Genomic DNA, 18,549 nt, shown 5'->3' with positions numbered 1-18,549 from the left:
TTTTCAAAATCAATCATTTAAATAAAAAAGAACATATAAAATAAAGAAAATTTTCAATGCTAAGCATACCCATCAGTGAGAAGAAAGAAATGCTAAAAAGAGTTTAGTTTATCCAAAGAGACTGAACACTCACAAAGAATCGATGTTTGAATGCTATTGATAAGTTCCAAATTTTGGTTCTTTTACATATTCATTTAAAATACATATTAACTTGTTTTACAAATAATATCAAGAAAAATCCTAAAAATCTTGAAAATAGAAAGTCCTTGTACGTAAATGCCAGTTAAGCTACTTTCACGTAATTCCATTTAATTTCGTAGTTTTTTATAGCTAAATGACAAAGTAAATGATGCTAAGTTTACTTAACCATGAAGTAAACTTAGCCACCAAGAAAACCTAGCCAAAAAGTTACTTAACCACGAAGAAACATAGATAGCAAGTAGCCAAAGAAGATTAATAACCATGAAGAAACATAACAATATAGGAAACTTAGCTAAGAAAATGACTTAGACCATAAAGTTCTTCACAAGGAAAGAAATCATAATTCTGAATCTGAATAATTTTCCTAGGTGAGCTGAGCGAAATAAAAGTGAAGGATTCCAACAAGTGAAGCGGATGTTTGGTGACCTTTTCGGATGAGTTGTCGTTTCCCTCCAAGTGAAGAAAGCTCAAATTATCTAGGTGATAATCATTTCGCCTATCAAGTTCTCACTTATCATAATCCTATAAATAGTTCCTTTATTTTTTTTCAGAGAAGGTGTCTCTATGTAGAAAAGAAGACCACTACAATATACATAGAGGGGGGGTGGGGGGGTGGGGTTTGGGGGAGAGCTAAGGTGAAGGAGATTGACGAATCAGATTCAGCGTCAATTTTCTTTTCTTCCTGTTTTCTATTGTAAGGTTATGTATAACTAATCATCTCTATTGTTCGAATTAGGTTTAGTTGCTATGAATCTTTTTTAAATACTTAATATGGCTGGTTATATATAGATTATATTTCTTTATATCGATGTTTATATTCTCGTTTTTAATGTTTTTTCTGACGTGCAATATGAATATTAATTTTTAACTTAAGATGTATTAGACATAGACTTTCTCTCTAAGAGACATGTATAAAAGAATTTGTGGATGCTGATACCTAGGTAAACTGTTAGGTTTACAATCACACACATTATTTGGCCATATGTCATTGAATCAATTAGTAATTTTGCTTAGCATCATAAGTCAATTGATACAATGGATTTCACATTGTTTGCTAGACATAGAAACATATCACGTGAAAAGTCTCTTACATTAGTTAACAATTGAGTAAAATTAATACAATTTCTTACAATGAAAATAAAAATTTCAAAAGGAAAAACCATATCCTGTTTTTATTAAATAAATGTTTGTTGTCGATGTAGATTAACTTTGTTCACAATATTAATTTGGGAAATGCTAACAATCAAGTTTAAAGGTTTGGGAACCAACCATGCACCTTGGGAGCACATTAAAAATCAAGAAAATAGGTTTTCGGACATTAGAGAGTCAGGCACGGTCGTGCCACCCAGAGGCACAAGCGTGCTTGACTTTTAAAACAAAAGTCAAGTTTTAGGTAGAACCTTCACGCACGGCTGTGCTACTGGGGCGCAAGGTCGTGGCAGTGTATAAGGTTAGCACATTCTGATTTTCGTCGTTTTCGCGTGATATCTCCGTTTTCAAAACTGTTTTCGATCCAAATTGCACCAATTTCGTCCCAAACATTCATATCACTTAAGCCCTAGCATTTAACATCATTTCTAGCTCAAAACATTTCAATTCAACTTATCACAAAATAGCTTATTTCACTTAATCACTTAAAACAACTTTTAGCTCAAAAACTCGTTTTTCTCCAAATCAATCCCTCACCCAGCGTGATGTCTACATTTTCAAAACTGTTTTCGATCCAAATTGCACCAATTTCGTCCCAAACATTCATATCACTTAAGCCCTAGCATTTAACATCATTTCTAGCTCAAAACATTTCTATTCAACTTATCACAAAATAGCTTATTTCACTTAATCACTTAAAACGACTTTTAACTCAAAAACTCGTTTTTCTCCAAATCAATCACACAACCAAAGTTCATATATAAAATAGAATTTTTTACTTCATTTCACCACATTAACAACTTCGCCAAAATAATCACAAATCTCAATTCATCAAAACACCACTTTCATGATTAATCACCCATTTCTCACAAAGTTCACAAACAACCACAACTTAACCCAAACATTACATTTAGCATAATCCATTCCATGAATTTTAACATACAAACATACACAATCACATATCAAGCAATTAGAACATAGTTTGAGCAATAATCATCAACAATAGCATGACTTTCAGACATTTAACTTATTCTATATCATCAAGCATGAGTTTAAACATATAGACAACTTAATTTCACAAATTTCATCATACTCATAATTAGCATAAATAATTAGCATGAAATCAATTAACACAACACTAATTTCATGAAAATCATATAAACAAACATGACTCATAACGAGTCTATCACTCATAATCTTTAAATGGTGAATATAAACTTTCCTCTTACATTAACCTTGCAAAAGCTACTTTAATCTACAATCTTTTCTCCTTCTTGAGCTTTCCTCCAAGCTAGATCTCCCTTCTCTTGAAATTCCTCTTTCTTTTTCTTACTTTATATTTCTCTCTCTTTGTCTCTTTCTCTAAAATGTAACAAATAAGGTCTTGACCGAATTTTCAAAAAAACTATTCTCTTATATACTCTTGGGTTTAGTCACACCCACTAATGGGCTTAGTAACATTCAACCATTCACAAAATTTTACTACACAATTACCTTATTAAAATCCTCAATATTACTCATACATCACTATTCTATTAATTAATTACCCAAATTACCACTATTTTAGCTCTTCATACTGAAAAGTATTAAAATACCCTTAATTATCTCTAAAACCAAATTAACCAACAAATATAACACACTAAACAATTAAATAATAAATAAATAAATTAAATAAATAAAATCCTAAAATCGGATCGTTACAGGGCCCATGCCTATAAGGGGCCAATTTTTTTTTAATTTTGTCTGTGTAGCAGGGGTGTATATAGCAAGACTTGTTTAATTGGGGCTGCATATAACAAAAGCATTATGAAGGCCCAAACATTTACCAAAGCAGCAACTCTTCACCTTTTCTCTTCACAACTTAGCAGAATTTCCTTTTCATATACCTAGCGCTTTCATTTTCACATCCCCAACATTTTATTTGCGAACATACATAATTGAGAAGTAATAAAACCTAAAACACATAAGAAAATAAGATTGGAAAAATTGAATTAAGAGTGTTAAAGCCATTAGATTTCAATGTATTTAAAGAAATATTGACTTTGTCGAAACTATATAAATGTTGTAATAACGATGCAAAGACAAATAGTGGGGACAGAGAGTTTGATTAATGCACTAAAGAGTTGAGTTTTTGCATGACATGGTTTTTGTTGTAATTTTACACTATTTATTATATTTCAAAAGTTATAATTTTCATGTTTTATTTCATACTGATATGACCACAAATTAATCATGTTTTACTTGGTCAAAACTGAGTGAATTACAAACGTGTATATGCCTATAATATTCATTTCCATCACTTTTGTAAACTGGGTTTAATGTGTAACAGATTGATATTAATTTGCAACGGGTTAATATTAATTGGCAACATATCAATTTGGCATATATAGAAGGCATATATAGAAAAGCTCTTTTCCACTCTTTGCTGATCAGTATTGAAACAAATGGTTAGTATTCTCACGTGTTTTTCCATGGAAAAAGTCTCCTCACATTCATGCTTTTAGACATATACATAACCAATAAAAAATCAATTTCATCAAGTTAATACACATTTTTGGGTTTCATCTTCCTGATTAAATTATACGCTTGTTAGTTTTGTATCCTTGATTACCATTAAGAAGAGTCAGTTAAATCCGGTGGGGTTAGCTTATTATACGCGAAAAATTCTTGAGGACAGCGCGATCAGCGCATCTTAATCTTTCTCACCACAATTTTATTTTCTAGGTATTTGTAGCAGTTTATACAACAATTTTCTGGTATGATATTTTGTTTGATATTAATATGGTTAACGAAAAATTGCAATCTAAGTGTTTGTGCATTGAGGCTACCATAAAACAATTTTGATCTATGTTATCGAAAGATAGGTTTAACAAAAAAATATAAATATTTCAAAATGTGTTGCGCTTGAAATGATTATGAGTGAATAGGCAAAAACCCCCCTGAAATTGTAAGTTTTGTCAAAAAACCCCATGACTTTTAAGAAACTTCAAAACCCCCCTGAAATTGTCAAACGTCAGTCAGTTACCCCCCTCCGTTTGTTTGGGCTGTTAAACCCTGTGACATGGCAGTTATATGTGTACGTGGCACCTCCATGTGGACTGAACTATATGCCACGTCACGGGGGTAATTGACTATTTTTTAAAATTTTTTTTTTTGCTTTCTTCTTCTTCTTCCTTCCACATGTTCATCTTCTTCAACATCACCTTCATCATTATTCATAAAAAAATCCAGATTTTTTTTTAGAAAACAACAACAAGCAACACCACCACCATCATCTCAATGCATTCAACCAACAATTCTAATTTCTCATTCATAGGACAAACTCTAAAAAAAATTAGGAACACAATAATCACCCTCACCACCAGCAAAAAAAATAAATATAATTCACGAAAGTAAACAACAAAAACAAAATACATAATTCAAAGAAAAACACATCCATTAAAACCCAAATAATTTTCTTTTTAAAAAAACTCAAAACCCATTAAAAAAAAACTGCACTTTTGCCCACCCAATTGAAAACCCCAATTCTAAAAATTCAAACTTAATACATTCATCATAGATCTATTTCAATATTTGGCACCCTAATTTTAAAATCTACCTTTACAAAAGAAACAACAATCCAAAATTGGAGGAAATTCACAAATGAGAGTGAGAGATTACAATGAAGGAGATGTTTGTGGTTTCAAACCAGAAGAAGGAAGTGCATTTGTTGTACCGTAGTGCATATCCTTTACTATTTGTGGTCAAAGGATGAGTTTAGCAAGATAGTTGATGCATTTTGAATGAACTTAATGGCATATGGTTGTTGTTTCATAAAAAAATGCTTTGATGGTTGTTCTTTCCTAAAAAAAAATCTGGATTTTTTTATGAATAATGATGAAGGTGATGTTGAAGAAGATGAAGATGTGGAAGGAAGAAGAAGAAAGCAAATTTTTTTTTTTTAAAAAAAATAGTCAATTACCCCCTGTGACGTGGCATACAGTTCAGTCCACATGAAGGTGCCACGTATACATATAACTGCCATGTCACAGGGTTTAACAGCTCAAACAAACGGAGGGGGGTAATTGACTGACGTTTGACAATTTCAGAGGGATATTGGAAGTTTCTTAAAAGTCAGAGGGGGTTTTTGACGAAACTTACAATTTCAGCGGTTTTTTTGCCTATTCACTCAAATGATTATAGAGTCTATCTTTTCAACAAAGCACCGTGTGATTAAAAAAAATAAAATTGGAGAGAACAATGAGGAGTATTAAAACTAATAACGAGAAGAAGGAAAAATTTAGAATGTATTTATTTATTTTTTATTATGTACGACAGTACGAGGTCCTTTTCTTAACTTGATCTAAGACCCTTAAAATAATAGGGACGGAATTACTAATATATTAATTGCGTGAATGAATGTTATTGCCAAATTTGAAAAATTGAGTAATTAGCCAAATACCCCCCCCGAAATTGCAAGGCGCGTCAATTACCCCCTGTAGTTAACGAAATATCAATTACCCCCCGAAATTGATAAACGTTAGTCAATTACCCCCCTCCGTTAATTTCCTCCATCCAACATGCTGATGTGGCAGTTAACTGCCCACGTGGCACTGCCACATGGTCAGAAAAGGCATGCCACGTCAGAGGGGGGTAATTGACTATATTTTTTTATTTTTTTTTGAAATTTTTTTTTTTGAAATTTTTTTTTTTGAATTTTTTTTTTGAACAAAAATATGATTTTTCCTTGCAAATTTATGATAATTGATCACTACTATGAATCTTATTCCTTCTATATGCTAATTTATATGACTAATATATGCCACTGTCATTATTATCACTACTATATAATGTGAAGTTGATGGTGTGTTTTGATTTGGACAGAAGAGGGGGAATTGAAGCTTGCTTTAGGGCTTAATAATGATGAAAATGATAATGGAAGCTTTGCATGTTGATTTTTATTGAAGTACATGATAGTATTGTTGTGTATGTTGGTAGTTTTGATTAAAATTCTTGGTTCACAATAGTTATATGAAATATGTATTGTTGTTCTAAGTATTTTCTTATGTGTATTGGAAACAAATGTAAGAGGCAATTATGCTAATCTGTTTGTGCTGCTATTGTTCTAAGTTGTTTGTGTTGTTATTGTTCCAACAAGTTCGTGTCAAAAACCCCCCTGTAGTTTATCAATAATTGTCAAAAAACCCCCTGTAGTTTATCAATAATGGTCAAAAACCCCCCTGTATTTGAATTATTTGGGCTTATGTTTTGACAGAACCTGTTATGCTAGTTCTGTTTGTGGCTGGTGGCGTGTTTCTGCGGCCTGCAGTGTCTGGGTGCCTGCAGTGTCTAGGTGCATGAGTGTCTAAGTTTATAATCTATGACTAAGGTATGCTACTATATGACAGAATTATCTCTGTGAAATCATCATTTAAGTATGCTACCTATAATGACAGTATAAGCATAGAACAGTATAATGACAGTATAAGCATAGAACATCTATATGACAGAATTATCTCTGTATAAGCACATTATATAGTAGTGATAATAATGACAGTGGCATATATTAGTCATATAAATTAGCATATAGAAGGAATAAGATTCATAGTAGTGATCAATTATCATAAATTTGCAAGGAAAAATCATATTTTTGTTCAAAAGGAAAAAAAAATCATATTTTTGTTCAAAAAAAAATTTCAAAAAAAAATTAAAAAATATAGTCAATTACCCCCCTCTGACGTGGCATGCCTTTTCTGACCATGTGGCAGTGCCACGTGGGCAGTTAACTGCCACATCAGCATGTTGGATGGAGGAAATTAACGGAGGGGGGTAATTGACTAACGTTTATCAATTTCGGGGGGGTAATTGATATTTCGTTAACTACAGGGGGGTAATTGACGCGCCTTGCAATTTCGGAGGGGTATTTGGCTAATTACTCTTGAAAAATTCAAACCGATTATTCCTATTATTGATCCTTCATGATCTCATGTTTAATTATCTCCGATATCAATTTCATTAAATTAGTTTTGATTCTTAAGAAAATCCATTCTCAATTAGTTTAGACCTTTTTCAGTACGGTTAAGCAAGCATGGGGCGGTGGCGTAAGCAACAATGATATCTAAATGGGGCATATTATTTGTCTTTGTTTACTTTACATCACTTTCTAATCTATTCTATTTTTTTCTTTATACTTTATCAGTTACCACTTTCTATTTTATTAACTAACTTTATTTCTTTGAATCTTTGGTTTGAGATAGAAATGAGGAGCGTATGCAAACATGGACTCCATGATTACAAATGGTGGGTCCCACCAAGAGCAGCCCCTGTTTGCCGACCACATCCTTAAAGCCTTTGTCTTCTTCATAGTGCTTTAGACTATGAAGAAGCAACAAATACAATATGCATTCCCTACCTTAGGCATTGCATATGGGTTCATGTCTAGTTTTTTTTTCTTTTTCTTTTTAGTATTTGTTTATATAAAGATACAAATTAAATTCTCTTTCACTTGGACATTATAAAACATTTCGCATGTGAAAATTATGATATTGCCCCTCTCTTCATTTTGTGATTAAAGAAGTACAGAAAAATATGAACACATCTGTCCATTTATTTATTATTTTTCAAGTACTATATGATGGCTTTATCTAGTTGTTAATTGAATCTAGTTTACACATTGGTGGGAGTTGCTTAAATTTGACCTCTACTCGTATATAAGGAACCAAATTTAATGTTAAAAATTAAAACCTCTAATTTTTTAAGAAAAATGCAAAACAAGACCAAATGCCTTACAACATCTGTTAAAGAATCAAATTCAATAATATTTTATTGAAATATGTATTTAGTCAAATTTTTAAAGATATAAAAAGTGTCATTTTCAACCTAAAATTCTTTCATTTAGATTTTTTACAAATGTCCTTAGGATACTTGTTAACACGATCTCTCTTTTAAAGGCTGTTGACATACAAAAACATCATTATAGACAATTGACATCTTAACTATGTTAGCACCCCAAGAACTAACATCAATCGCAACACAAACTCGACTTAAATGAAGAAAATAAGAAAGAAATAGAATTGAATGTTTTTTGCTACTTGGAGAAAATAATTAATTAAAATGAATTTTGCTAATATTTTATAATATTTAATTTTATTACATTTTTTCTCTTCAAAATATCATGCCTTATGTTATTTGGGGTGCTTTCCTATGTAGTTGACATTAAATTCTGAAAATGAGACATTTGTTGCTGATAAGAAAATATTCATTAATTCCTCTCAACAAAGATAAAAGAATAAAATTTTGCTAAATCTAAAGCTTCATTGTTAAGGAAAAAGTATGTTTAGATGCACACAACAAAGATGTCAAGGATTGCATTTATAAAGTCTTTCCCATATGAGACTTATATTTTTAATATTGATCTAACATATCTACTAACTTCCAACTGCTGTTCTTCCCAATGAAAGATAAACTCAACCCTACACAAACTTGTAACAACTACAATTGATGGAACAATTATTTTTTTTATAACTTTTCATTCGTTTAATTAAATCAGCTATCATTTCCATAATAAAAAAAGATATTACAAATCTGTTTTATGTACTATCATTATAAAGCAATTGATTGATAAGCATAAACCATAATAATGATTTTCTTGGATTCAAATTGCTTTTCCTTATAGTAGAGCCAAATTCACATTTAATCAACAGTTTGCAAAAACAAGTGCAATTTGCATCTTTGGTCCATATCTGTCCACCTAAAAAGACACAAGGCTTTCCTTATCTAAAATCAAGAGCAGGGTAGTTTAGACATTTTTTAATAGCTCAGTTAGAAGATCAAATCAGAATTAATATTTATAAGCTTGTATAATTTAAAATTAAGTCACAATCCAATAAAGAATTTCTATATACAAAACTACTAATAATTCATGTTAGAAAATGTTCAAGCATATAGGCCCCCAAAACCACATGTTAGTGTAGGAAATAGATTCTATAAAATAAATGTGTGACGAATCTCAACCGTCCGATCTAAGTTGATGGTCTAGATTTTTTAAATTTGTATTAAATGAATGTGTAAAATAAGTCGTCAAATTTCAAATCAATGGCCGAGATTGATTACAGCGTGGTATTCATTTTATTACTGCAGCTAATCCCACGTGTGTTGGTGCTAGTCATCATCAAACAAACACTATCTCAACTATGTTCAAATTTGATCATTTACCAAACCACTATTGAAAATAAACAAAAAGAATAACCAAACCAAATCAAGAAAAGAGAAGAGAATCTCTCTTCTTGTTTGTGTTTCAAGCTTTCAAACTTTTCTTTCCTTTGTGATGAACTTTCCTCATATGAAAACCAAAACTACATCAACAAGGTTTTTCTTTCCTTCCTCTACTTGAACTCCACAAGACCAAGGAAGGAAAAACCAATTCCTACAAATTCTTATTTCCCTCTTGTAATTTTTTTTTTTCCTTTCTTGAAAAATGGTTCAAAGAAAGGTTTCAAGCAAGCTTGGTATCCAAGTTGAACATGTTAAATCAGATAAACGTTTAGCAAACATGAAACTATCTTCTTCATCTAATCAACACTTAGATGGAAAAACTAAAGTTTCTGATATGAAGAAGAAAATGAAGAAATCAAAGTCAATCAAGCTTTCTGATCTTGAGGCTCTTCAATCTTCACCTTCATCGGTTCCGAGTTCGACAAAAGCAGCACCTGCCTCACCACAAAAACAGCATCCCTTGGTGAGAACAACACCAGATGGTTCACCAAATTACATGAAGCCAACAAGCAGTTCACATGCAAAGAAGGAACTTTTCTCTGTAAGTCTTAGAAAAACTCAATCTGGTTCTGATTTTAATCGAAAATATTCAAGTGATTCAAAAGCTATATGTAAAAAGCCTACAAAGGCTTTGATAAGATCAACTAGTTTGAGTTTGGTTAGAACATTGACAAAGACTACTAGCTTTAAGGCTTCTAGAACTTCTTGTTCTAGAAAACCAACAAGAGCTACTTGCTCTTCAACTTTGAAAGATTCAAGCTTTCCTTCATACCTTATGCTTAATCCTGGTGGAACTGAGTTAGAAGGAACTTCAGTTATGAAGGTTTGTTCATATACTTATTGTTCTCTTAATGGTCATCATCATCATGCTGATTTGCCTCCTTTGAAGACTTTTATGTCTTCAAGGAGGCGTGTCTTGAAGCGTGTCAAGCTCGAAGTTCTGAGCCCTCGAGGTCGAAGATTGAAGGCTACAGGTGAGACAGAAAACAATGACTCTGATGTTGAGAAGAGTGCTTTTGATTTAAAACCTTCATATGATGAAACTGCCATGGATTTCTTCATTGAAATCTATGCTAATGCGAAAAAGGATGCAAAATCAACAGGTGAAGAAGTAATTGGAAAAACCGATTTTCTCGAAGAGGTTGAGGATCATGAGGATATCATCAAGTCTTCAATTGAAAATGATGGCACAGAAGTAGAATTTCTGAATGAGGTTGAAGATCTAAAGAAAAATGAAGATGTCGATGAAGATCACCAAACTAGTTGGTCTCATGAAGAAATGAGCATGGAAGATGTTCACAATAACATGGATGATTCTGAATCCGAATCCGAAGATATGGAGTGTGGTGAAGAACAATGTTATGGATATGATCATGAAAATTATGCTGATTCTTCTGTTTACACATATGAGGAAAATGACTCAAAATCTGAATCCTTATCTGAGAGTTCTCATGATGTATCGGTTACATGGTTAGATGATATCCTTAGCAGCTATTATGATGACATTATTCTTGTTGATGAAACACTCAAAGAAGCAAAATCAGAAGAAATCATCTATCTTGAAGATCAACCTCATAATGACATGATCAGTTTTGTTCTTGAAGAGAAAATTGGAAGCAATGAGACTCAAGAAATTGGTTACTCCTCCGATGACATCGGTTGCTACCAATCTTCACTGGCAAATGAAATATTTGATTACCTGACAAATGCCGAAGAAAATGTTGACGAGACAAGCCAAGAGAACGAAGATGATGACATCAATAGAGAGGAGAAGCATGAAATTGAATTATTTGACGTGCTTGAAGGAAGCGTCAAAGATATTCAAGATCAAGGCAAAGGTAATAAAAGAGCAAGTTGCATAATTGATGAAGAGGAAAACACAAGAGATTGGAAAGGCGTGATTAGAAGAAAGAGGTGCGTCGAAGATGATGATGAAATGAGGAATTTCAATCCAAGAGAGCCGAATTTCCTTCCATTAGTACCTGAAAAAGAAAAGGAAAAGGTTGATTTGAGGCATCAAATGATGGATGAGAGAAAGAATGCAGAGGATTGGATGGTTGATTGTGCACTAAGACAAGTTGTGAACAAGCTTGCTCCTGCTAGGAAGAAGAAAGTGGCATTGCTTGTTGAAGCCTTCGAAACTGTAATACCGAAATGTGAGTCACATTTGAGAAATAAATCAGGGTTTGCTCATGGTAGACACATTCAAGCTTGTAGCTGATGGATCATGCAAGGTAAAATTTCAACAGAGATTCTTTGTTTCATGATTTCCATTCCTCTGATTTAGTGTTTTAAATTGTCGTTGTGGCGACATATATGATCGTGATTTCGGCCAGCGTGAATCTACTTTTTATTAGTAACAAAATTAAAGTTTATACTTGTTTTGTAATTTACATATTTCTTATTTTCTCTCTAAAATCTCATATCTATCTCATTATCAATCTCTATCTCTTAAAAATTTCTCCAATCCTTTCAAATACCTTCTAAACCTGTGATGTAAAGAATAAGAAAAATTCAAAAATAATGTGTGAACATACATATTCTAATAGGGCCGTTCCACTCGCTATGTTCTGGAGTTATGCTGCGGATTTTTCTGTGATATACAATCACAACGCTATTGCGGCTAGTGCAGTTGCAGATACTGTCGCAACTGCAACATTGCAGCCGCATCAATGCATTATCTGATGTGCTACTCAACTTTGAAATTGTGGGCATGACACTTTGATCTATGAAATTAAAAATATTCAATCACATTACTTTTTTTGGTTTGGTTAATTTAAGAGAGGTCAAATAAAAAATCATAATATTTTAGATGGATAATATTTTAGATTGATGTGTAGGTAAAGGTCAACCCAAGATGAAGTGTTAGCTGGCACATGAAGCATGGCCAATCTCAAGGAATGATCTCCATGATCATTTCTAAAGCCTGGAAGCAATTATGCAGTTTGGGAGCTTTTATGGACTTGAAACTGTTAAATGGAAATTGAAGCTGCAGAAAGAGAATTTGTGGTTCCTACTTGATAATTATATATGCTTGTGCTTTAAAATTATTGTTTAGTTTAATCATGTGTTTGTGTTGTTGATGTTTGTATTTGATTGGTTTGATAAAGGCTATCCAATCCTGGATTGTATTAACTTATTATTGTTGTTTGTACTTTGTATCAATGTATGATGTAATCCTCAAGGATAACTAATTATTGTTAGTTTTAAATGTATTTTCGCATTAAAAATGCAATTATAGCTAGTAGAATAATTTTCTGTATTTCATAACTCTAGTGAATGCCAGTGTTTGGTTAATTCTAAGAATATTAAAATTAGGACGAATATATGACATGTTGAAAAAGAAAAATGTGGATGTGTCACCTGTAGTTTATGTATGCAGGTAGGAAGTCTGAATCATTATCCATGGTCAATATAGTAGGCTTTATCAGCTAGCGGACAATAAACTAGTTAACTTACTGTGTCGGAGATGTACGAGTTAGGGTGGGGGGGTTGGTGGTGAGGCGTGGAAGTGGCGGAGGAGGTTATTTGCGTGGGATGAAGGGTTACTAACGGAGTGTGTGGAGCGGTTATCTTCTTGTGTTTTACAGGTTGGAACAATTGACAGGTGGGTGTGGAAACTTCATGTGTCGCAGTGTTACACAGTCAAATCAGTTTATTCTTATTTAACGGCGATCGACACCAATCTTATTGACGGTTTTGTTAGTTTCTTATGGCTTAAAGCAGTTCCATTGAAGGTGAATATCTTTACTTGGCGCCTCTTTTTAAATAGGCTTCCTACCAAGGACAACCTGTTTAGGAGAGGAGTTATTGATGCTACTCAGCTTCCTTGTACGACTCTGTGTGTGGGGAAACAGAAGATATTAATCATTTGTTCTTTCGGTGCGACATTTATGGTCGGATATGGTATTTTTCTTTCAAAGTGGTTGGGGTTCGTTTCAGTTCTCCATGGTCACACTCTTCATCATGCTCATCAGTTTTGTGGTCTTGGAGGTTTTTCCAAAAACTCTAGGAACACGTTCACTATTATTTGGATCTTAGTTCTTTTTGTTATTTGGAAAGATCGCAACAGAAGGATTTACCACAACAAGTCGGACCCGCTTGAGACTCTGGTAGAAAAGGTTAAACTCCAAACGTTTTGGTGGTTGAAATCGTACTATATCTTGTTCGATTTTGATTACTATGAATGGAGACTGAATCCTTTACGTTGTCTTCAAAAGATTGTGTAATTTTTTATTATTATTTTCTGTTTTCTGGATGGTTGTGGTTTGACACTTTTGTAACTCATACTTTGCAGCTCTCTTAATCACTCATTGTGCTTGGGGAGTTGTCTGTTGCTTTAATATATTTTCTTTTAGTCTCTTCAAAAAAAAATATAGTCTATGGATTTGTGAACACATTTAAATAGTCAGACTAAGAGTTCCCTCAAAAAAGATAGTCAGACTAAGAGTTAAAATAGAGGGGAAGAAAAGAGTGCTTCTTTTTCCACTCTATCGATTTCTCGTGCATCCTACGAATTTCAAATTATATAATCAAAAAAACGAGAAGTGGAGAAGATAGAATTTGACTATTTACAATCATTCAAGTTGTATTAAAAACACGTTATATTATGAAATTTCAATACATATTATGTCTCTCTCGATGTTTGGGTCTTGAACCGAGTTCAATTTACAATCACACAAGTTAGCATTTTTTTTTTTTGTCAAGGATACATGTTAACATCATTATTCAATAAAAATTACATATCAAATATTAAAAACACCCTAGAATTGAAAGAAATTGATAATTTAAGGATTAAATTGATAATTTATTCATTTTATGTAAATATTGAAACATGAAAAAGAATAGATAGAAGTAGAGAAGAAGAGAGACAGAGGGAATATTCTTTTATTCTCTTGCATATTATGATACATGAGAATTGTGATCTTTATTTATAATAAAATACAATAATATGACTTAGGAGACAAATACAACGTTTTAACTTGGGTTAATATATAATAGACAAAATTCTTGTCAAAAAAAAATATAATAGACAAAATTACACAATTAGTCCCTTAACTTAATTTTAGGTAACACTTTCGTCCTTTATCTTTTTTTGTCACGATTTAGTCCTTTATGTTATAAAATAACAACATAGTTATTATTTTTTATGAAAAAAATAATTAAAAACTCATCAAACTCATAGGCAAACACAAATCTTCATCATACAAGCCTAGAAAATCAAATTTAATTGAAAAAATCTCATAAAAATGATAAGATATTGTCTAATAGTGTAATTTTGCCTATATAATAAATCCAATAATCCAATAGCTAAAATGGACATCTAATTATAATATTAATAACAATTTTGAAATTATTAAAATTACATCATTACTATCTTTATACTCAGATCTCATACGAACAATATTTGGTTCGTTGATTAGCCAATTTTGGGAGTACTGAAGACCTTATTAAATTCATCAACATACAATCGAACTCTATCGTACCTCAAATCAAAAGTAACACATAAACCAGGGGACACCACTTCTATTTTAACGTCAGACATCTCTTCCTTTATTTTTCTCTTTGCTTCTTCTACAGTGACACCAACTAGCTCTGGCCAACTTGTTTTTGTGATGTTAACATCATGCATATTTTAGTATCATTTTGGGATATGTAACTTTTTTTTTTCCTTCCAAAAACAAGAGAATGAAAAGATCCAGATGTAATCAGCAGGGATATGCATTGATATATGCAGGGGTCAAGGTTCAAAACTTAAACACATCACTTATTCACTTTAAAAAAGATGAATTTTAGCCACTAAACTAAAAAAAAAAAAAAAAAACTCATTGCAACATTGATTTATTTCCGATTTAAAAATGTCACGTACTAGTTAAAACATTATTTTTTGTCGGAGGACAAAATTGGACTATAAAAAAATTGTGAAATTCCAAATTCGGTCTTCACTCTTTTTGAGGCAATCACCAATTTAATTCCTAAAATTGTAGAACATCTATCTATCTCAACCATAATAAGTATTTATTTTTATGTTTTAGGAACTAAGTTGACAGCTCTATACAATTTAAGGAAACAAATTAGTAAACTAATGACTAAATTATAATTTTAATCTAAGTTTTCACTTAGGCTCTTTGTTGAAGTAAATATTTGTAAATTACTGAATTTTATTATAATTATAGCTTGTGTGAACTAAACGCTAATTCAGAAAGAGCAAAATTAGAACTCACTTGGCAATGATTCATTTGGCTGCTCACGAGGAGGATTTGTTCCTTGTCCTTGTTTTTCCTCTGTCATGAATACCCAACTGCAGAAAACTTCAAAAATGTTCTTTTGTTGTTCACCGAAGAGGATGAAAATTATCTCAAAAGAATGAACCTTGAAATATAATTTATAACCCAAAGAAGTTGGTTCTAAAACGGCACCTCTTTTGGATATTTAGTTAATGAGACATTTCAGCTGATTTTTCCAATGTCATATGCCTCTATATGGTGTTGTCACGTATGCTAACGTTGGACTATATACTTGGTGTATATAACAATGGTTTAATATGTAAATACTTTATTAGATTTATTATAGATATGTATTGATATAAAAATGATAAAATTGTCAGGTAGGACATTCTGACCTGAATTTGAACCCCGACTTGTCCACACTTATATGTGAGTTTACAATTGCTATTGTCATTTTGCCTATTAAAAAACGAAGTTTTCAAGATAAGTCTAGATAACATCTTTGGTCAAGCTGGTATACCTTGATTGAAATGTAAAAAATTGCATTATTTTTGTAATCCCTATTGCTTGTGAAAGTGTTTGGTCTAAGCTGAAAAACATATTTGGAAGTACATGTTGAATTGTGTGGAATTTATTAATTATATAATTAAGCTATATGAAAGTTTTACACAAATAATCAATCATAATTTATCACGTTATGTTGTAATATCAGTTCATAATAAAATATGTGCACAAATGTCAACATGATAGATGGTATATAACTCAATGTTTTAAAAATCAGGCTGGTTATCAAACTTGTGAAGGCTCCGAATCATGATTCAATTGGTTAAACCGCGATCAAACCGGATAATAAATAAATGACTTACATTATAATTATCAACTAATAATGTAATATTAAATAAGTTCACAAACCAAAAAAAAACTTTGATATAAAAAAACTTTAAAAAGCCAAAGTTTAAAATTTGCCTTAGGCTTATGTATGTATATTGGGTCTGCCCTGCATCCTCTCATCCTATTGGACCTGTTTCTTCAACAGATTTTGTAACTGTTATGCAGTGTTTTCAAAACCGGACCGAAGATCAAACATGTGAAGGCTCTAGTTCATGGTTCAATCGGTTCAATAGCTAATGAACCGGATAATAAAATAAATAACATAAACTATACAATTTGTAACTAACAATGTTAAATTTTCGTCAAAAAAAATTAAAAGTAAAATTAAATAAGACCACAAACGTGTTTGAAAATTGTTGTTCACACATGTCATAAGGCTGAAAACACCACAGAATGACCACAATGCCCCTCAACACTTAACTGCTGTCGGTTCCCAATTCATCGGCAGTAAGTACCGTCGGTTTTCCTAAAACTGTCACCAACAACATCATAATTTCCTAAAAGAAAAGGTGATCGTCTTAGTAAAACATCACGTTCCCCACTTCCACCACCTACTCGGTTTCCAAAGTCTACTCCGGTTCCAAAGCCTATTCTGGTTCCAACGTCTATTCCGGTTTTGAGCTATATTGATCATATGTCAAAGTTTATGGTTCCATTTATTGAAAAAGTGGTTGATGTTATAGGCGATGGAAATTGTGGATTTCAGGCTATAGCTGAGTTCTTGGGATTGACCAAAGAAAATCATATCATGGTTCGTAGACATCTTATTCAAGAGTTGAAAGATCATATAAATGATTATGTGGGGGTATATGAGGGTGAGGATTGTTATAACTACATTTTAAATGGCGTACATACTTCCACAAATAGTGGTGGTATTGCATTTGTTGATAGTGGTTGACATTTCCGGACATGAGACACATCATTGCAAATTATTACAATAGGTGTGTGCTCTTGTTGACAAATCATGAAATTGGAACTTCAAAATCTTTTTTCCCACTAAGAGGGCTACCATCGGCTAAGCAAAAAACCCCCATTATGTTCCCTGACTTAATTCCCAATCATTTTGTGCTTCTTTTTTTTTTTTTTTTGAAAATGGTTGTCCACTACCTCAATCATCTACGGAGTGGAACAATCATAGGAGTATCGATACATCAACTTGGGAATTTGAGTATTTGGATCAACATGCTAGGTTCCGAGATCTCATGAATATTGAAAAGGGAGAGAAACCGCCCCCACCAAAAAAGGAGTCAAACAAAGAAAAACCTATTTTGTGTGACACTCCCGAAAAAGCAAAGCAAGAATTTCATGTTATCGAGAAAGATGAAGAAGATTCAATTTCACATGATGCAATATGACTTAATTTTTGCCGAAGTTAACCCTTTTTTTTACCGAAATTACGCTGACATATTTTTTGGGGTCGATATTGTAACGCCAAATTTTTGTGGCCAATATATAACTTTTTTTTTTTTTAAGGCAAAGGAAGTTGTAGCATCAACTACAACACCCCATAATATATTGATAAAGGAAGAGAAAAACAAGGAAACAAAGAGGGGGGATAATAACCAAAACCCTCCTAAAAAAAGGTTAAGAAACCCTAAAATTAGGTAAACCTAGCTGATTAGTAACTAAGTCTGCCCTAATAATAGTAGGAGCTTGGTTGAACCAAACATGGGAGGCATATAGATAATCCAAGGTTGGCAAGAGAGTCCGCGCATTTGTTTCCTTCTCTATATATGTGATAAACATGAAAATTCATAGAGGATAAAAGATGAATACAGTTGCTCCATATGTTTTGGATATGCCATGGGATGATCTTGGATGGCTTGAA

General features: G+C 32.3%; 1 protein-coding gene and 2 long non-coding RNA genes across 3 annotated transcripts; 2 read left to right on the top strand and 1 right to left on the bottom strand.

Annotated features, from left to right (window-relative positions):
• Positions 1 to 819: 819 nt before the first annotated feature.
• Positions 820 to 6,433, top strand: LOC146935935 (uncharacterized). Its single transcript, XR_015030406.1, has 3 exons — positions 820 to 900; positions 3,680 to 3,797; positions 6,214 to 6,433. It is a non-coding gene; the product is annotated as an uncharacterized LOC146935935 (long non-coding RNA).
• Positions 6,434 to 9,555: 3,122 nt separating this feature from the next.
• Positions 9,556 to 12,833, top strand: LOC146935934 (uncharacterized). Its single transcript, XM_085750956.1, has 2 exons — positions 9,556 to 11,837; positions 12,444 to 12,833. Exon 1 carries the CDS (start codon positions 9,806 to 9,808, stop codon positions 11,822 to 11,824), a length of 2,019 nt encoding a protein of 672 aa, XP_085607082.1. The 5' UTR covers positions 9,556 to 9,805; the 3' UTR covers positions 11,825 to 11,837; positions 12,444 to 12,833.
• A 1,678-nt stretch (positions 12,834 to 14,511) lies between these two features.
• LOC146935933 (uncharacterized) lies at positions 14,512 to 16,106 on the bottom strand. Its single transcript, XR_015030405.1, has 2 exons — positions 15,828 to 16,106; positions 14,512 to 15,274 (listed from the first exon to the last, which is right to left on the bottom strand). It is a non-coding gene; the product is annotated as an uncharacterized LOC146935933 (long non-coding RNA).
• Between the last annotated feature and the right edge of the window lie 2,443 nt (positions 16,107 to 18,549).

Source organism: Medicago sativa, chromosome 3 (assembly GCF_051527215.1).
Source record: "Medicago sativa cultivar Bolivia chromosome 3, Bolivia_mono, whole genome shotgun sequence".
NCBI lineage: Eukaryota > Viridiplantae > Streptophyta > Magnoliopsida > Fabales > Fabaceae > Medicago > Medicago sativa.
This window is presented reverse-complemented; position numbering and strand designations above follow the sequence as displayed.

What these genes read in the sequence shown, in the direction of transcription:
- LOC146935934 (XM_085750956.1), top strand. Translation starts at nt 9,806, where the DNA reads ATGGTTCAAAGAAAGGTTTCAAGCAAGCTTGGTATCCAAGTTGAACAT.